At 54.9% G+C, this 20494-nt stretch overlaps 1 protein-coding gene across 2 annotated transcripts; it reads left to right on the top strand.

The window, feature by feature from the left end:
• The first annotated feature begins 6141 nt into the window (after positions 1-6141).
• CLEC4G (C-type lectin domain family 4 member G) lies at positions 6142-9431 on the top strand. 2 transcript variants are annotated; one of them, XM_043590204.1, is made up of 9 exons: positions 6142-6275; positions 6607-6708; positions 7050-7103; positions 7320-7382; positions 7514-7618; positions 7940-8029; positions 8239-8387; positions 8513-8628; positions 8897-9431. In XM_043590204.1, exons 1-9 carry the CDS (start codon positions 6194-6196, stop codon positions 9033-9035), a joined length of 900 nt encoding a protein of 299 aa, XP_043446139.1. In that variant the 5' UTR covers positions 6142-6193; the 3' UTR covers positions 9036-9431. The 2 variants fall into 2 exon arrangements, with proteins under 2 accessions (XP_043446139.1, XP_043446140.1); XM_043590205.1 differs by lacking the exon at positions 8897-9431 and adding an exon at positions 8768-8890.
• Positions 9432-20494: the final 11063 nt, after the last annotated feature.

Consider the following 20494-nt stretch of genomic DNA (forward strand, 5'->3'; position numbering starts at 1 on the left):
TCTCCAGTGCCTAGAAAGGCGGCGTCTGACAGAGAGCAGCTCGCGAGGCACGCGAGCAGGCGTCCCAGAGGCCGCAGGAAGCTGAACGTGGCCACTTCCGTAAAGGCACCCCCAGAAATCCACAAGATCCCGGGTTCCGTGAGGAAGCGGTTGGAGCAGGGAAGCCCTGGCACTGGGGGAAGCTGCGGGGCAGAAGCCAGATGGCCGCCCCGGGGCCTGAGCGGGGGCCGAGGTTCTGGAGAGTCATGCTTCCGAGAATGCTGATGCTGGAAGTAAAAAAGCGCTGCCTGTCCTGTGTCTGGAAATGTCCTCTGACACACCCGCCGCCTTCCCGGGACGCCTGCGGAGAGGGGCGCCCCTCCCCGCTCATCCCAGACCCCATCGTAACCGCAGCGTCCGCTCGGGGGCCCAAGGGTGCACCCGTCGAGGCCCGTGGCTGCTCCAGTGAGCGGCTGCGGGGCAACCCCCCACCCCCAAATCGGTGGCTCCCAACAACAGCCCTCTGCGAGTGTTCACAATTCCGCGGCGTGGCTGGCGCGGCTCCGTTCCTGGCCTCGCCCGGAATGAGCGGGTTCGTTGGATTCGGAGGACAGAAGAGCTGGAAGGGCCAAGCGGCCGCTGGCCACTCCTCGCCGCCCCTCAGCCTCCAGGGGCCGAGCCAGGCCCCCTGACGTGGCAGCCGGCGGCGTGAAGGCCGCAAGGCGGAAGCCGCAAGGCATGCTGGGGCCCAACCTGGCCAGTCACGTGCCGCCGCCGCCGCCCACCGATTGGTTAAAGCGAGTCACGGGGATGACGCCCATTCCCGAGAGGCGGAGAATAGACACCACCTCCGGTTGGGAGGAGTCACGGTCGCGCAGAGGCAGGTGTGCCCAGGTCCGGGGGAATTAGTGGCCAGGATTTTTCAAGTAGAGGCCATCTCGTGTTATCGTCGTCTTGCTGGTCATACTTTTCGCTCACCAGCCACCCCCCCCCCCCCAGGGAAACGAGCCACAAATCAACAATTCTTAAATCTTTTCTGGCCGACGCTCTCCCCGAACGTGGATAATTCCATTCACTCGGGGTCCCGCTTGACCTTGGATGGCAACGACGGCGAGCCGATGATATGATAATGGCACCGGCCAGAACAGCTACCTCTGACGCGTCCCCGCCAGGCTGAGTGAGTTACTCCGCGGATCTCTGGACGCAGACCAGGAGTCTTGGGGTCACCCCAGAAGCAGAGTTTAAGAACGTGAAAATGTGTCCTTTCCCTGGGCGGTGATTCTAGAGGCCCCGGGAGGAAAGTAGGGGAATGGGACTGGGATGGGAAAGAGTCGGTGCTGGGTACTGGGGTGGGCGCTGGGGCTGAATCCCACTGGGCATCGCTGGAAGGCAGTTTGGAACAAGTGGCTCAGAGCTCTCCTAGCCCCAGAGCGTTCACTCGCATGCACTCCCAGCCTGCCCTCCACTTGGGTGAGGGGGAAAAAACTCTTCAGGCGAAGAATTCCAGGAGATTACAGCGAGAGAGGTCAAAGCCAAGGGGATGTGGATAGCGTGCTGACAGCCCTTTACTACTTCCGTTTTACGGAGGAGGAATTTGAGGCTTACAACGACGCCGCCAAGAATCAACCCCAGGTTCCTCTCTCTCCGGAGCCCTGCTCTCTATCGCTCTGCTATACTGTTTTAGACCTCGGGTTGCCTCTAGTTTAACAACGTTTCAAGCTAATACACCCCCCCAAATTTTTTGTTTTCAATTGTAAGACCTTGCACCTGACTCAAAATTAACTCCCAACTGTCTCAAAGACCCAAACGCAAAACCTAACACTGTTAGGAAAAAGCATGGGAGGGGCGCCTGGGTGGCGCAGTCGGTTAAGCGTCTGACTTCAGCCAGGTCACGATCTCACGGTCCGTGAGTTCGAGCCCCGCATCAGGCTCTGGGCTGATGGCTCGGAGCCTGGAGCCTGTTTCCAATTCTGTGTCTCCCTCTCTCTCTGCCCCTCCCCCATTCATGCTCTGTCTCTCTCTGTCCCAAAAATAAATAAAAAACGTTGAAAAAAATTAAAAAAAAAAAAAAAAGGAAAAAGCATGGGAGAAATGTTTGAATTAGGCAAAGATTCCCTAGCTAGAACACCAAAAGCAAGATTCATAAAAGAAAAATGGGTAAATTGGATTTTGTCAGCATTTAAAACTTTGCTGTTTGAAAGCTGCTGTTAAGGGAATGAAGAGAAAAGCCACAGACTAGGAGAAAAGGTTAGAAAACCTCATATCTGATAAAAGATTTGTTACCAGCATATTCTAACGAACTCTCAAAACAATAAAATAAGCAACCCATTTTTTTTTAAATTAATGATCATTTCTTTTTTAGAGACAGAGACGGAGCACGAGTAGGGAGGGAGCAGAGAGAGAGAGGGAGACGAAGAATCTGAAACAGGCTCCAGGCTCTGAGCTGTCAGCACAGAGCCTGACGCGAGCCCGGTGCCCGATGCCCGATGTGGGGCTCGAACTCACAGGCCGAACGCACAGACCGTGAGATCATAACCTGAGCCGAAGTCAGAGGCTTAACCGACCGAGCCACCCAGGGGTCCCGGCAACCCAGTTTTAAAAAACACTCCTCCTTGAAGTATTTTTATACATGTACAATGAGTGAGCATTAAGGTAGTTATCTTGGATAATCCATTCAAGGAAGCTCACGTAATCCAACTTAGTGAAGCCTGTATCCTTCACTTCATAGTGACGGAGACACTGGCGGGCACATATTGAGCCGTATTTCTGGAGCAGACTGTGCCAGTCCGAGCAGACACAGCAAGAACGAGAACCCTGGCCCAGCTTCTTCGGCTCCAGTAAAGCTGCCGGTGACCATCTTGCTCTCTCAGACGCAACGAGGCAATCCGTTTCTTTCAATGGGCAAAAGATCTGAAGAGACAGGTCACCAAAGGAAATATTCAGGTGGCAAAGAAACACGTGAAAGGATGCCCCACGTCATTATTCATCAAGGGAACGCAAATGAAAATCACACCGCGCACATGACAGAATGGCCCAAATGAAAAAGGCTAACCATGCCATGTCCTGGCAAGAACGTGGAGGAAACGGAACTCTCATCCATTGCCGGTCGGGTTGAAACATGGCACAGCCACTTTGGAAAATCATCTTGGCAGTTTCTTAAAAACTGAGACGCACACCTCCCATGTAACGCAACCATCCACTCCTGGGTGTATACCCAGGAGAAAGGAGAGCGTCCGTGCACGAAAATACTTGCTCCCAGAAGTTCACGGCAGTTTTATTCGTGATCGCCACAACCGGAAACAGCCCAAATGCCCACCAGCAGGTGAGCGTATAATTGAGCTGGCATATTCAGGCAACAAAATTCTACTCAGCAATAAGAAGGAAGGAGGTATTAATGCAGCCACATGGATGAATCAAAATAATTATGCTGAGCAAACGAAACAAGTCTCGAGAGGCTGTATGCTGCCATTTCTACAAAATTCCAGAGAAATGCAAGCGAATCTAAAGACAAAAAGCAGATCGGTGGTTGCTGGGGGATGATGGGGGGGGGGGGGGATGACCAGGGGGCGCAAAGAAACGTGGGTGGTGATGGGTGCTTTCACGTTCCAGATTGTGATGGTTTCGTGGGTTTAGTCAAAACCATCAAATTGTAAACTTTAAAGGTGGACAGCTTATCGTATGTCAGTGATACCTCAACAAAACTTTGTTTTCAGGCACTTGAAAAAGTTAATCAAAATATTTCAAGTTAAAAATAATCACATTTGGGGTGCCTGGGTGGCTCGGCCGGCTAACTCTCTGACTTTGGCTCAGCTCATGAGCTCGTGATGTGTGACTTTGGGCTTGGGATTCTCTCTCTTGCCCTCTCTCTGCCCCTTCCCCATCTGTCTCCTACATGGCCACAGAAACGTAATAAATTGGGTTGACAAAAGCTTTATCACCTGTTGATGGTAACGATGAAGAAATGGGGTACCCAGAGAGTAAGTGCTTTGCCTGAGGTTATCTGGCTCATAGGTGAGATTTTATATCTTACTCTGTACGAGGCCCATTTTCTCCCACTGAAATGATTTCCTCTCGGCTCAGGATTCTTATTCAGAGAGACCAAGCACCAATGACAGACCCCAGGTACCCACCGAAGCCCTCGTCTCACCCTTCACTCAGCCAGATTCTCTCCATGGTCTCAAAGTCACTGCTTCCGGAAACATGCTAAAAGCACCCCCAAACAGTGAGGACAGCCGTTCATTTAAGGTAAGTCTGCTTTCGAGAAAGCCCTGCCTGGCCACGAAGCTGCCCACTTTGACCCAGTGGTAGAAAATTGCTACCATATTTATGGAAAGTTCAACGGGGACTTGGTCTACACGTCTGTTGGAGAGATTCCGCTCCAAGAATTTGCTGCACATTTCCAGATGTCTGACCCTACTTTTCGTGCTGCATTTATCAAGAGCCCGGCACCTCTGGCTGAGTTTTGTGCACCAGACTCTCTTAGATTCCTGTTCCCTTCCTGATTCTCAGTTTTCCTTTGCCTTCTCAAAAAAAAAAAAAAAATCCTCTGTCTTTTCATCGTTTTTTGTTTAAGTTTATTTACTTTGAGAGAGACAGAGACAGTGCGAGCAGGGGAGGGGCAGAGAGAGAGAACCCCAGGCAGGCTCTGTGCTGCCAGTTCGAGCCACCTGTGGGGCTTGAACCCACAAAACTGTGAGATGAGCCGAAACCAAGGGTCTGACGCTCAACCGACTGAGCCACCCAGGCGCCCCTCTCTGTCTTTTCATCTTACTTTATCATGTGTGTCTCTCTCGTGTCTTTCTGGAACAAGGTAGGGAAATGGGCAGCAAATACAATTTTTAAATAACATGCAGATAATGTTTGTTATTTCTGAGGGTTGTTGAGAGGGTTTGGGAAAGGTGGAGTGTGTTTCTGCATCTACACGGGGGGCTGGAATGAGGGAAGTACTCCATAAAAAAGATAACATTTGTCCCCCTCAGTGAAGGGCACTTACTGCCCCAGCCCTGGCACCCCCCGCCCCCGGCACCCCGAGCCTTTTATACTGCTTGACTTAATCTTCTTTTTTTCATGGCACTAAGAGCTTGTTTATATATGACATTAGGGTTCTCACCCTCAGCATTAGGGACATTGGGAGTCGATGGTTTTTTGCGGGGGGGCGGGGGGGGGGTGTCCTGCGGGTGTCCTCCACCCACCACCTACTGTGATAGTCACAAATGTCTCCAGACATGGCCGCGGGTCTCCTGGGAAGCATAATCGCCCCCGGTCAAGAACCACGAGGCTACACAACTTAACTTTTTCGTTATGTTCATTATTTCGTTGTCTGTCCCTCTCTACCCCCATCTGGAATGCTTGCTCTGAGAAGGAAGGAATTTGCTTGTTTGGGTGGGGCACTGATGTGTGCCCGGTTCCTAGATTGATGCCTGGCCCAAGGTAGGTGCCCAATATTTATTGAAAGAATGAACATTTGGTGGGCTTTGTGCTCAGGGGTGGACATGCATAAGCTCACGTCTTTATCTTGGCATCCCTCGGGGGGAGGCCATGTCACTCTCCCTCACTGTCCCCCTTTGCACAGAGGAGAGAAGCTGAGGCTTCCAGAAACTACACACATACATCCCCACTCACCCAATGCAGAAGCTTAGCTGGCCACCACCCAACAGATGTCTGTGTTCTCCCTTCTGGCCAAGAAGGATTGAGTCAAGGTCAAATCGGGGGTCAAATCCAGCCTCCAGGCACCTGCAGGGGAGTTGAGGAAGGAAGCTGAGCTGGCCTGGAGGGCCAGGCCTGAGGAGACTTTCTCAGGGCCAGAACTTGGCTGGGTTCAACCTGCTCCTCTTGGGAAGGGGTCTGGCCCCCACACCTATAAGAGATGGGGGTGAGCTCCAAAATGAAGCCCCCAGTATCCTTAGGGAGATGTTGCTGCAGCTACCGGGCCAGGGAGGCTGGAACTGCATGCGTGCGCATGCACACACACACACACACACACACCCCACTCCCCACCCCTCTCCACTCCCTCTGGCCCTTCTACCCCTCACCTCTAACTCCACTACCCCTCAACACACACACAAACTTCACACTTATCCCTAAACCAGCCCAGAACAGAGAGGGCCCTGCACTGTGATTGGTCCAGGAGTCCCTGGTACCAGGAACTGAGAGGAAGGAGATGGAAAGGAAGGAAAAGAGTAGGCGGGACCAGCAGGGGGCTACATTTATATCAATGCCCAGGGCTGGGCGCCTGCTCACCATGGACACTGCCGGGTACAGCAAGTGGGACAGCAGGCTCGAGGAAGTCCCTGGAGGTATGAGCAAAAAGACAGCCTCCCCGGCCCCCTGGGGTCTCTCAGGCCAGAGGTTTGGGGTTTGATGGGAGAAGGGAGGGGAACAGCCAAGAGCGGGTCCATGCAGTGGGTGCAGAAGAGACATCACAGGCGCCAGAACCAGCCGGACCTGGGTTCAGATTCTAACTCTGCCACTTAGAAGCTGTGTGACCATGAGCAAGTTGCTTCGTCTCTCTGAATCTTGGTTCCCTGGGAGGGACCCAAGCACCCAGGGCTCTGTCCTCGGGGGGCCAGAGATCCAGGGCAGTCCTGGTGCAGGAGGGACCCACGGAGCCCATCTGTGTTATCCCAGGGCACTGGGGACGCTGGGGACGGAGACTCCTCTTCCTGGCCCTGGTGCTGGTGGCAGCCTTAGCCCTGTGGGCCCTCATTCTGAGCATCCTATTTTCTAAGGGTGAGTGACCGCGTAATGAGGCCCCCCAGGGGGGACATAGACCTTCCCTCTGTCTCAGGACGCCCCCAGCTGGGTCCCAGACCCCTGTCTGGGTCGGGGGTGTGAACACGTGTGAACAGAGTTTGTGCATGTCTTTGGCCTGTGTGCACCCACCTGTGTATGCATATGCGTGCATGTCTCTCCTCGGCGTGTGTGTGTGTGTGTGTGTGTGTGTGCACATCACGTGCACTGTGCGCCTGCCCGTCCCTTCTGTGCGTCCGGAGACGGGAGCTCCTGCACCCCCTGGGCAAGGGGAGAGTTCCGGAGGCCCCGGCCCCGCCTGCAGGAGCCTCTCTCCACAGCCTCCACAGAGCGAGGGGCGCTGTTCGGCCACCAGGACCTGCTGAGGACAAACGGTGCGTGCAGAACGGTGACTCGGTGACTCTTAGCGCCTTCCCCCCCCTCCCCCCCAGATGTGAGGGCCGGGAGTGTCTAGGACCCTGGAGACAGGGTAGTGGGTGGGTGAGGACCCCTTCGGTCCCAGGGGTTGGCCCCAGAGTGGGGGAGGGTGTCCTGTTTGAGTCCCCGCAGATGACCTGGAGTGTGTGGGGGGCGTGCCGGGGTCATTCCAGCCTCGAAGCAGAAGGCGGCGCTGGGTGTTTTGAACGCGGAGGTCCGAGCCTGCAACAGCTGCTGTAAGACGTGTGTGCTGGGGGCGGGGCTTGGGCCGGGATTGGAGGCGGCGAGCCGGGATGGTCTGTGGCAGGTGGGGGCGGGGCAGGTTGGTCACCGACGTCCCGCGCCCAACCTCCCGCGTCCTTCCCAGGCTCGGGGACACAGACGCTGCTGGAGAGGGCACGCGCGGAGCTGGGGGAGGCGCAGGCGAAGCTGATCGAGCAGGAGAGTGCCCTCAAAGAACTGAGCGATCGCGGTGAGAGCTGGACATTGCCTCGACCCCTGATCCCTCACCCGGGCTGTCACTAGACCCTTGATTCACATACTAACACCTATCTTGAAGAGGGTTACCGCGACCCTATCCTGTGATCCTGACCTCTGACCGCTGGACTCTGATCTCGACTCCAACTCCTAACCCCAAGCGCAACTTGGCCCCAACCAGCTGTAACAGTCCTTGACGGTGATGTCATTCTTGACCATAACCATGACCCCGGACGTGGATGCTGACTTTTACCTAATCATGACCCTACTCCCGACCCTGACCTGAGCCATAATCTGGACTCCCTTGACCTCGCAGTGACCCAGAGCTTGGCTGAAGCGGGCAGGGACCGCGAGGACATCCGCAGTGAGCTCTTCAGGGCTCTGGAGGCCGCCCGGCTGGGGAACAGTGAGCAAGACAGAGGGGAGAGAGGAGGGGACAGGTGGACCCTACGTGTGGGCCTCGGGATGCGCCCCGTCCTGCCCTTTGACCTTGGCCTGTTCTCTGTGGCTCCGCCCCTAGACCTCGGGGGTCCACCTCCCCCCCCCCGTTTTTTTTTCCGTCTGCTCTATCTACCCCGGGGGCAACTCACCTCTTTGACCTTCGCCATCCCGCAGGCTCCTGTGAGGAGTGCCCCGCATCGTGGCTGCCCTTCCAGGGCTCCTGCTACCTTTTCTCCATCCTGCGGGCCACGTGGGAGGAGTCGCAGCGCAACTGCGCGGGCTCCGGCGGACATCTGGTGATAGTGGGGGACCTGGAGGAGCAGGTGGGCAGTCCCCCCCGCCCCAGGTCCCAGGAGGGAGGCGGAATTCACCTGAGGGGGCGGGGCCTGGGAGGGGCGGGGCGGGGGCGAGGCGGACCCCCGCGGGCTCAGTGTCCTTCCCCGCGCAGGGCTTCCTGAGTCGGAACACGCGCGGCCGCGGTTACTGGCTGGGCCTGAGGGCCGTGCGCCGCGCGCGCCAGATCCAGGGCTACCAGTGGGTAGACGGAGTCCCGCTCAGCTTCAGGTGAGGGAAGGGACTTGGGGAGAGGGACGGGTCAGACCCCAGGGGCAGTGCTGTGGCCAGATCTGTGGGGATGGGCAGGCTGGACCCCAGGACCTGGCGGAGGGTTTAAATTCCGGGAGTTTAGAAAGCTGCATCCCAGGTGCACGCTCAAGTTAGACCCTCGGAGTGTCTAGGTTGGACCCAAGCAATAAACAGGATAGATCCTCAGGGCTGGACGCCAGGCCCGTCCTCAGACTCCCAGCAACAGCCCCCCGACAAACCTCCGCAGCCACTGGAACCTGGGGGAGCCCAATGACTCTATGGGGCGCGAGGACTGCGTGATGATGCTACGCACTGGGATGTGGAACGATGCACCGTGCGACAACGAGAGGGACAACTGGATTTGTGAGAAGAGGCGCAGCTGTTGACCCCGCCCCGCGCCCCGCGCGCCCCGCCCACCGCCCGGCGGGCGGTCCCCTGAGCGGTTCACCTTCCCGGCGCCGCCCACCGCCATCGATTTCTTCATTTTCCCCCATCCACGGCTACCGAGAGCCATCCCGCCCAGTCCTGTCAGGTACAGGCCCTGGGACCTCTGCTCCAGCCTCACCGCCGGCCCTCAGGTGGTCATAACCGAGCCTCCACCCGACCCAAACCGCGGGCGGCCCACTGTCCCCACCTCCCTCCCCGGCCAAAACCGGGCAACTCGACGAGCTGTTTGGTGTTCTTGCATTTTTTCCCCCCAGACTGGGAAGCCTTACAGACGGGGGTTTTGTGAGCTGTCTTCGCAGCCCTTAGGAAGCATCAATAAATGCTTGAGAAATGAATCTTGGGTCATGGCTTTGGTGAGCTGTTCAACGTTTAATCCCAGAGACCCTGATATTTATCCCTGTGAGTGACCCTGACCTCTGTCAGTGACCTCCCGGTCCTATGGTGCCCCAAAACTCAGGGCGTAACGTGTACTGGGCCAGGATGGCTGTAGGGCACCGGGGACACTGGAATGACTCAGACCGAGCGCTCTGATCTAGCGGGGCACTGGAACAATGCTATGATCAGTGACTCCAAGGAGTGGACAAGGCCCTGAGGCAGGTGGGAGAGGGGCTGCCCGGACCTGAAGAGCAAGCCCTTTCTGGCTTGGGCACCTAGGTTCGGTGACCACTGGCTGGAGCGATCAGGAAATACATTGCAGAGAACATGGCCTTTCGAGCAACAACGGGAGGACCTGGGAAGGAAGGTCTTTGCAAGCAGGGGGTGTTAAGTATGGCTGAACCCATTCTGGGGGGTGCAGGGTGCACCGAGCCTGGCTTTCACAGCTGGGGACTTTTGATCTGAATTCACCCTGCACTCCCAAAGTTTCCTGCTCCTGTCCTGGAGACATGGGGGCTCTCCCAGAATTTCCAGTGGAGACAGGTCCAACTGAGGGGGAGGACAGGCTAGTGGCCTTTAGTCCCGGGCAGCTTGGGAGCTCCCAGACCCCCTGGCCAGGGGAGACCTCGCTGAGAACCCTGACACTTCTCTGGGTGCTCTCCTACTCTACTGGGTGCTCTGCTCGCCCAGAGCGAAGCACTAACCAGGCTCAGGAGCCACCTCTGTCCCCAACAGATCACCTACCTAGGGGACTGCTGGCCAGACTGATGAATTTCCAGGCAGTCAGCTTGGAGGGGTATGAGTGTTGTGGCGCTGCTGTAACTAATGACCGCCAGCTTGATGGCTTACTAACAACACCCATCCTCTTACGGTTCCGGAAATCTGAAGTCCAAAGTTAGTTTTCCTGGACCAAGATCAAGGTGTCACCAGAGCCAGGCTCCCTCTGGAAACTCCAGGGGAGAATCAGCCTCCTTGCCTTTTCTAGCGTCTAGACCTGCATCCCTCACACTCCCTGGCTCCTGGCCCCTTCTTCCGTTTCCAGAATCAGTGGGGTAGTATCTTGCTTCACTGACCACAGTGCCGTCCACGTCAAATCTCCCTCTGCCTCCCTTCTTACAAGGACGCTTGTGATTGCTGTTTAGGGCCCACCCAGATAATCCAGGAGGATCCCCTGGGATATTGTAAAACAGTTGTAAAACTAATCACCCTGACTTAGCTCAGATGCCACCCACAGGTGAAAGGTACAGTTCCTTTTTCTTTCTAAACATTTATTTATTTTTGAGAGAGAGAGAGAGAGAGAGAGAGAGAGAATCCCAAGCAGGTAAACACCGTCAACACCGTCAGTGCAGAACCCGACGCGGGGCTTGAACTCACAAAACCGTGAGATCGTGACCTGAGCTGAAATCAAGAGTCGGACACTCAACCGACTAAGCCACCCAGGCGCCTCCCCACCCGCCTTTTAAAAATTTTATTTAATTTAAGTGATCTCTACACCCAACATGGGGCTCGAACTCATGACCCCGAGATCAAGAGTCGTATGCTCTTCTGACTGAACCAGCAAGGCAAGATTGCCCTCACTGCAGACACCAGCTGCAAGTTTGGGGTTGCCTAGGCCACCTGCTCTTTGAACTAACTGATTCTGACCGACTGATAGAAATTCAGAGGATCTCACAATCCCCCCTCTCCCCGGTTCCATAATTCGCTAGAATGACTCATAGAACTCAGGAGAGTTTGCTACAGTTCTTACAGTTTTATTATAAAGGACACATCCAGACTGGCCCAATGAAGAGACCCGTGTGGCGACGGCCAGGAGGGTCCCAAACACACAGCTTTTGTGTTCAGTCCCCAGGGACTCAGGTCATGTCACTTTCCGGGCACAGTGATGTTTCCACCAACCAGGAGGCTCCTCTGAGAGTTGGTGTCCAGAATTTTTATTGGGACTTCATTTTGAAGGCGTGGTTGATGGAATCAGAGGCCACACGATCCCGTCTCTGGAGCTCAGGCGGTCACAGCTGGTCTCTCTGGCATGACCAGCCCCCGCCCTGAGTTATCCCCTCCGTATAACTCAGGTGTGGCCCAAGGGGCCCCCACAAATGACAAAGACACTCCTATCACTCGAGAAATCCCAAGGGTGCAGATGATCCCTTCCAGGAACAAGGGACAAAGACCCTCCAAATTCTGAAATATCTACATCTTCCCACCTCTAAATTCTTAGTCACATCTGCAAAATCTCTGTTGCCATGTAAGATGACAGTCAAGGTTCCAGGGATCATGACGTGGATATCTTTAGGGACCACTGTGCAGCCTCGCACCAGATGTGACCAGCTGACAAACAGACTCGCAGGTAGGGCAGCAGCCAGAACACCTGCCTGGTGGCCCAAGTGCTTGGTGAATGGGGTCAGTGATGGTCTGGAGGACAGATACCCCGCAGCACAGATGGGCAAAGAGGCCCAGGTGTCTCTCCCGGGAATGGAGCTGAATGGGCACCGTGGTTGAGGCAGAAGGGGGTGGCCCCAGAGTTAAGCAGGAGCTGCCCCGGGATCTTTTATTTATTTTGTTAATGTTTATTTTTGACAGAGAGAGAGAAAGTGGCAGGGAGAGAGAGAGGGAGACACAGAATCTGAAGCAGGCTCCCGGCTCTGAGCTGTCAGCCCAGAGCCCGACACGGGGCTTGAACACACAAACTTCGAGATCGTGACCTGAGCCAAAGTTGGATGCTCAACCGCCTGAGCCACCCAGGCGCCCCTGCCCTGGAATCTTTCAGAGACCCGGCTCCGGCTAGAGCAAGCCCCTCAGCTCAGACATTGGGGTCTGGGGCCTGGGGGCGCCCTGGGTAGGAGCCCAGACAAGGTAACTGGCCTAGAGCCCCCCCTCATGCCCTCTGCCATCTGCCCTGCCCCCTCCCGGTCAGCTCGCAGGCACTGCCTCCCCACTGCCTGGCTCAAACCTGTCAGCATCCAGTTGGCACACGAAGACCCTGCATGAAAGGGTCAGGGTCAAGTTCCCCAACTTTGGCTTCTTGGTCCCAGGCCCTCCCTCCTCCAAGATTCGACCTCCCTGGGAAGCAAGGCGTCCCTGGAGCCTAACCTAATCCCAGAACAGACCTCGGCCTTTGGTTGGCTTTTGTTTTCCTGGAGAATCAGTCTTGCCGGAAAGACTAAATTCTAAAGCTGACACAGGCGGGGACCTGAATACTGAGAAGCCCTGTGATGTCTCCCCCGCCGAGAGGCTGGCTGGGCCCCAGCAGTCTTAAAGATGGACCTCCTTTCCTGGAGACCCCAGAGGCTCTGAGAGCCCCCGTAAGATCCGAAATACACCTGTAATGTGCCCGGGACATAACAGTAATTGCTCAGAACACCTGATAGGCCCGTAGCGGACAGAACAACAGTCCCCCAAAGATGTCCGTGTCCTAATGCCCTGAACCTATGAATATGCCGCCTTATATGGCCACAGGGACTAGGCACGTGTGATTAAATTAAGGGTTTTGCGGTGAGGACATCATCCCGGGTTGTCCAGGTGAGCCCGTTGTAATCACAAGGGTCCTCGAAAGTGAAAGGAGGAGGCAGGAGAGCATCGGGGGTGGGGGGGAGACGTGGCTACGAAATTTTTAATTTAATTTAATTTAATTTTTTAAATCCTTATTTTTTTTTTAATGTTTTTATTTACTTTTGAGACAGAGAGAGACAGAGCGTGAGCAGGGGAGGGGCAGAGAGAGAGGGAGACACAGAATCTGAAGCGGGCTCCAGGCTCTGAGCTGACAGCACAGAGCCCGATGTGGGGCTCGAACTCCCAGACAGTGAGATTATGACCTGAGCCGAAGTCGGAGGCTTAAACGACTGAGCCACCCAGGTGCCCCCAATTTTTTTTTTAATTTTAAAATAACGTCTTAACCTCCCACCCACCCCCAAAAGGATAAAAAAACAATTTCCCCCCAGAGCCTCAAGACCAATGCCACTCTGCTGACACCTTGACTTTGGGCCAGTGAGACTGATGTCAGACATCTGCTTTCCAGAACCGTGAGATATGAGTCTGTGTTGTTTTAAGCCACTAAGTTTGAGGTAATTTATCACCACAGCCACTGGGGACTAAATAGGAGTTTCCCTGAAGGTCACCCATAACTCAGCGGTAACCAGCCCTCTGTGATAATCCTGCAACATACCTTAACATGTCTGTGGGTGCCTATACCCCGCCGTAGAAGCATCTCGACTTCACAGAAGCCACTGGAAACACCAGTAACAAACTTTAAGCACCCATAACATGGCAGTCACCACTTGAGATCTAACCGTCACCTCCCGTCAGCTGACAATACACATATACCTCCTACCTTGACTAAGGTGGCCACACGTCTCTATTTGTCTCGCGTGGTCCTGGTTTGCACTTGCTCCCCATATAACTATTTTTTAAAAAATAATTTTAGAGGCGACTGGGTGGCTCCATCGGTTGAGCGACCGACTCTTGATTTTGGATCAGGTCACGATCTCATGGTCACGGGATCGAGCCCCGCCTTGGGCTCCTGCTGAGCGTGGAGTCTGCTTAAGATTCTCTCTCTCCCTCTGCCCCTTTCCCCCACTCCTGGTCTCTCTCTTTCTCTCTAAAAAACAAATTTTTGTAAATTATTTTAAAAATCAACTTTGTTGACGTGCAACTGATACACAATAGAATGTACCGACTTATCACACCCATTCGGACAAGGTCTGTCAAAAAACAGCAACAACAAAACGGCAGGTGCCGGCCAGGATGTGGAGAAACTGGAACCCTCATGTATGGCTGGTGGGAGAGAAAATGGGGCAGCCGCTGTGGAAAACAGTATGGCGGACCCCCCCCCAAATTAGGAACAGATCACCATTGATCCAGCAATCCCATTCCAACCCAAGCGTCCGCTGCCAGATGAACAGATACACAAAATGCAGTCCATCTATACGATGGAATATGATTCAGCCTTAAAGGAAAGACATTCTGGGGCACCTGGGTGACTCAGTCGGTGAAGCGTCTGCCTCTCGATCTGGGCTCAGGTCATAATCTCACGGTTCATGCGATCGAGCCCCATGTCGGGCTCTATGCTGACGGCGTAGAGCCTGCTTGGGATTCTCTCTCTCTTTTCTCTGCCCCTCCTTCCGTTGGGTCTCTCTCTCTCCTGTCACTCTCTCTCTCTCAAAAAATAAACTTTTTTTTTTTTGAGAGAGAGAGTGTGCAAGTGAGCAAGGGACAGAGAGAGAGAGAGAAGGGGGGCTCACCCGCCGTGGGGCTCAAACTCATGAACCGTAAGGTCATGACCTGAGCCAAAGTCAGAGGCTTAATGCCTGAGCCACTCAGGTGCCCCCCAAATAAATATAAACTTAAAAAAAAAAAGGACATTCTGACACCTGCTACAACACGGATGAAACTTGAGGACACTATGGTCAGTGAAATAAAACCGGTCACAAAAGGACAGATCGTGTACTATTTCACAAAACGTGAGGTATCTAGAGCAGTCCAACTTGTAGGAACCGAAAGTCGAATGGTGATGGCCAGTCCCTGGGAGGGAGGGAGAAACGGACAGCTGTTGTTTCATGAGTATAGAGTTTCAGTTTTGCAAAACGAAAAACTTCTAGAGATTGGTTGCCCAACAATGTGAATATACTTAACACTACTGTTAAGTGTATGCACTATACCACACGCTTAAAAATAGCTAAGACACGGGGCGCCTGGGTGGCTCAATGGGTTACGCCTCTGACTCCTGCTTTGGGCTCAGGTCAGGATCTCACAGTTTGTGAGATCGAGCCCCACGCTGGGCTCTGTGTCGACAGCATGGGGCCTGCTTGGGATTCTCTCTCTCCCTCCCTCTCTCTCTCTCAAAATAAATAAACATCTGTTGAAATAGCTAAGATGTGTATTTTGTTATGTGCATTTATACCACGATCACAATCTTAAAAAGGTAACGCACCCACTTCAAGCTTACAATTCAACAAGGTTCCAGACGGAACATTTCCAACCTCCCCTCACATTCCTTCCCGACCCCCTGCCCCAGGCCACTGCCGCTCTGCCGTCCATCGTGACTCGCTACTCTTGCTTTTTCTGGATGTCGTCTGAATCGAGCCCCACGGTATGTACCCTTTTGTGCCCGGCTTCTCTCTCCAGGCGTGACGTTTTTGAGATTCACCCACGCCCTTGTGTGTATCCAGTCTGTTCCTTTTCGTCTCTGTCTCGTCTGCCATCGCGTGGCTGGACCACAACCTGCGCATCCGTTCACCTGGTGACAGGTGTTTGTGCTGCTGCGATGTTAATTAGTATGAATTAAGCTGCCGCGAACACTCCTGCACAGATCTCTCTATGGATTTCCATGGTCGCTTCTCTCGGGGGAATCTCTAGGCGTGGATCGGATGGTAGGTGAACGTGAAAGTTTATAAGACACTTCCGGTCTCCCAAAGGGGTTGCGCCATCTTGGATCCCCACGCTCAGCAATGTCTCCAAGCTCCAGCGGCTCGGGGAGGGTATTTCTGACCCAGGAAAGCCTTCAGCAGTTCTAAATCCAGGTGGAAGAGTTTATCTAGAGAGGCGCAGGAAGGGAGGAAATGCTGCTGGAGGTTGAGGCAGATAAAGGGGGAAAGCAGGAAGCTGGTGGTAACATGTGCCTGATAATCCGTGTTCTCGTGGGAAGATAAGCCTGGGGACCGGGAAGCAGGAGGTGGGGGGGGGGTGTCTCTGCTATTTGGTATTACAGCCCCTGAACCAAGACCAAGGAGGAGGTTGGTGAGCAAAGCTGGAGAGCAGGAGTCAGATCAACTCTCTTGTGAGCAAGGAGCAATTCCATTCATTCATTCATTCATTCACTCACTCAGTGCAATTATTCCCCTACCCATAAACACTCCTCAGCATTTATGAAATGCCAGGCACAGGGATTCCAATGGAGAACAAGAGGTCAGGGTCTCTGGCCACAGAGGAATCCGAAAAAACAGGCAGAGCGGAAGCAGCCATTTGTGAAATATTATAGACTTTACGAGCCCGTTTATATGAAATTATCGAAACAGGCAAAACTACTCTGGGGTAAAGGAGACGTGAGAACTGTAGCTATGTGGGAGCAGAGGCAGGGGTTGCTTAGGGAGAGCCATGAAAGAACTTTCCGAAGGAATGGATACGTCTTCACAGGGATTTGGGTTCCACAGGCGAATGCATTGGTCAAAGGTCGAAGACAACGCACTCGGGATTTGCACGTTTTATGGTTTTACTCAAAAGGAAAAAAAGTCAGAATGGCAAACATTGGACTCTAGTTGGTGTTTTGTGGGCTAGAGTTTTAGGGGGGAAATGAGCTGATGTCTGCAACTTACTTTGAAAAATGCAGAAAAATTTAAGATGGGGATTGAGGGGCGGAGGGATGCGTTGATGTGTAATATACCGATTATGCAGTCTAGGGGTGGGTTTCTCATCCTTAAACTCATTTTTTCTGTATGCTTGAAAATTGTCATAATGAGGGGCGCCTGGGAGGCTCAGTCGGTTGGGTGGCCGACTTCGGCTCAGGTCATGATCTCTCGGTCCGTGAGTTCGAGCCCCGCATCGGGCTCTGTGCTGACAGCTCAGAGCCTGGAGCCTGTTTCCGATTCTGTGTCGCCCTCTCTCTGACCCTCCCCTGTTCATGCTCTGTCTCTCACTGTCTCAAAAATAAATAAAACGTTAAAAAATTAAAAAAAAAAAAAAGAAAATTGTCATAACGCAATGTTGGGGTTCAGGTTGTGGTTGGTGCCTTTCTGGGGCTCCCAGTCTGGTGGGCAGAGAGGCAGGTGATGAGGAGGGATAGAACATGGTATGCTCCCATGATAAGGTTGCAGGTGGAAGGTTCTGGAAAAGCAACCCCCCCATACCCTGCACTTCTAGCCTGAGGGGGGAAGGCAGGGGAGGGAAATGAGGGTCTGTCTCCGAGGGGCCAAGGGGTCTTGTGCGGGGAAGCAGGGAGTAGGGGCATGGAGGGTACCCCGGTGCCCTCTGACCCTTTCCCAGTGGGTGTCCCCACCAACAGCCCCCCGAGTGACACACGACCACACTTTCTGGGGCTGAGTCAGCAAGTCAGTGGTGACCCTGAAGCCCAGCCAGGTTTCCTGGACAGACGGGCCCCACCCATCACCCCACTTTCCCAGGAAGTGACCTTGTGACAGAATAGACTGTTCTTTCCAAACTCCGACTGCCCTCCCCCCATCCTAGGAAACCCCCTGAGATTCCCAAGGCCTCTTACCAGGTTGGCTGAGGTGTCTGGGGAGTCCCCCAAGGTAGGGCAGGACACACTCTCCTCAAGCCCTTGCTTGCCACTTACACACTGGGTGAGGCTGGGCACGTGACTTTCCTCCTCTGTGCCTCTGGTTTTGCATCCACCAAATGGGATGACAACAGCAACAGCATTTTCGAGTATTGCGATCGGCTGAATAATGGCTCCCAAAAGGTGTCCCTGTCCCAGTCCCCGGAACCTGTGATGATGTGGCCTTACATGGTGAAAGGGACTTTACAGACGGGATTCGTTAAATCAAGGATCTGGAGGTGGAGGCCATCCCGGGTTATCCGGGTGGGCCCAATGTCAGCATCACGAGTCCTTATAGGAGGGAGGCAATCAGAGGGCGCCTGGGTGGCTCAGTGGGTTAAGCATCTGGCTCTTGATTTCGGTTCAGGTCATGATCTCACTGTTCGTGAGTTTGAGCCCCGTGTTGGGCTCTGTGCTGAGGGTGCAGAGCCTGCTTGGGATCCTCTCTCTCTCTCTCTGCCTCTTTCCTGCTCTCTCTCTCTCTCTCTCTCTCTCAAAATAAATAAATAAGTTAAAAACCGAAGAGGGAGGCAGGAAGATCAGAGTCTGAGAAGGAGATGTGACAACAGCAGCAGAGTCGGAGAGAGATCAGAAGTTCTCCGCTGCCGACCTCAAAGCTGGAGGAAGGGGCCACAAGCCAAGAGGTGTGGGCCCCTCTAGAGGCGGAAAGAACAGCAAGGAAACCGAGTCTCCCCTTGACTTTCCAGGAGCACAGCCCTGTGGACGCCTTGGTTTTAGTCCAGTGAGGCCTGTGCTGGGACTTCTGACCTCCAGCTCTGTGAGATAATAAACTTATGTTGTTTAAAGCCGCCAAGTCAGCGGCTGGTACTTCCCTAGCGCAGTCCTAGGACGCTCACACGGCTGTGACGCCTCGTGGTGCAGCTACGGCGTGCCGTGTGCCGTGTGCCGAGCCCTGGGCTGGGGACGCGGTGACAGTCCTGCCCCTCCCACTCCCGGAGCGCACCTTCCAGCGGGTACCGGTAACAAGCAAACCACACGCGTCCACACACAGGAGGTAGGTCATAGAGACCGTCCCAGGGGTGACTGTCACCTCCCTCAGAGAGCAGACACCTGGAGGACGAAGAAGGGCCACGGAGAGGCCTCGAAACCCAGAGAAGCCTGTGGGTGTGGCTGCAGCAAAGGGGCAACCGTGCAGGAGAAGGCGCCAGCCACACAGGGCCCGGCTGGCTGCGGGGGGCCGGGGCTTCCTTGGAGGGGCCTTCGCGGGGCGGGGTGTAGGGGTTACTCACGGGAGAGGCTCCAGCGCTCCCCAGGGGCTTGTCTCCGTTCGGCACCCGTGGAAAGCTTTAGGAGCACGAGGCCCTAGGTAGGAGGATTGTGTTTATTCCCACTTTACAGATGGGGAAACTGAGGCCCGAGAGGATACAGTCAGCCCGCAGGGAAAAGGGGTGGAGCTGGAACGCCACCCGCCCTCTCCTCTGTCCACCCAGTGGGGGGTCGCCCAGTGGGGGGCAGTGACCAGATGTGTCCAGCAGGGGGCACACGCCTCCTGTGCCGGCCCAGCTGGAGAACCTTCGCGCAATAAGGCCCGATGGAGTAGAAAAAGCAAATGATCTAGACCAAAGTCTTACTGGGCTGGGGGCCTGGGTCTTTGAGGGGCGGGGACCTGGGGCCTGGATTTCTGAATCCCTGAGGGGCTGGGAGCCATCCTTCAGCCTGGTCCCCACACGGTACCCTGTCCCCTCAAAGAACCGTGGACATTGTCAGAAAAAATCCCCGAATCTCCCAGTGTGGGCCTGGAATGTTCTCAGGATTCCTGGGATGAGCTGGCTCAGCCCCCCAGTCACTGGGGATGTGCTGGGGTCTGGGGGGTGGTGTGGAGGTGCGGGCAGTGGGCCCCGGAAGGCCTTCTGAAGAAAGGATGTGGACAAGCCGACTTCTGGACCCCCTCAGCCTGAGCCCCCCTCCAACCTCTCCCTCCATCCCAGCAACACACAGGAACAAAACCAGCTGGGCTCCAGACCCCCAGGCTCCAGGAAGATGAAAATGCAAAGCCAGCCTCCTCCTGTCCCACACTGGCCTTCCCTCTTCCTGTTGACAAGGTCACTGCAGGGGTGGGGGGGGGGAGCAAGGAGGGGTGTGAGTGAGTGGGGGGGTGTGTGTGGCTGGGAGCTGGGACCAGCCCTCTGGCCCCTCAGCTCCCAGTCCTGGGGAAGGTGCCCATTTAATGTAGGAGCTCAGGGCTGGGGAGAGGGGAGTGCAGAGGGCTGTTGGCGGAGGTGGGGGGGGGGGTGGGGTTGGGCCTCTGAGCCTGTGAGTGAGGAGTGAGTTCAGGACCAAATGAAGGTCAGGGGAGGGGGCTGGGCAGAAGATGGAGAGTAGGAAATCAGCAGGGGTTGGGGGTGATTGAAGCCGAGGGGGGGTCATGGAGAGGCAGAGAGAAGTCCCTGAGGGGAAACTGAGGTGGGCATGGGGGCGGGGAGGAGAGCAGAGGCAAACAGGAGGGCTGTAAGTGGAGGAGAGCTACTTTTTCCCCATCAGCCTCTCCTCTGGGACAGCAAAGGGGACCCTCGTGCGTGTCTGTGTGACCGTGTATGTCTGTGTCTGTCTGCATGTGTCCGTGGGCCTGGAACGTTCTCCGCGTGTCTGTGTGTTTCGTTTCTTTGTATGTTTCTGTGCGTTTATGGGGGGGGGGGGGGGTTGTGTTGGTACGTGCGATTGTGTTACTTGTGTCTCCGAGCACATGGGGTGTGTCTATCTTGTGTGTGGGGGGTGGCCACATTTGGACCTGTGTGTGTG

The sequence above is a fragment of the Prionailurus bengalensis genome, chromosome A2 (assembly GCF_016509475.1).
Source record: "Prionailurus bengalensis isolate Pbe53 chromosome A2, Fcat_Pben_1.1_paternal_pri, whole genome shotgun sequence".
NCBI lineage: Eukaryota > Metazoa > Chordata > Mammalia > Carnivora > Felidae > Prionailurus > Prionailurus bengalensis.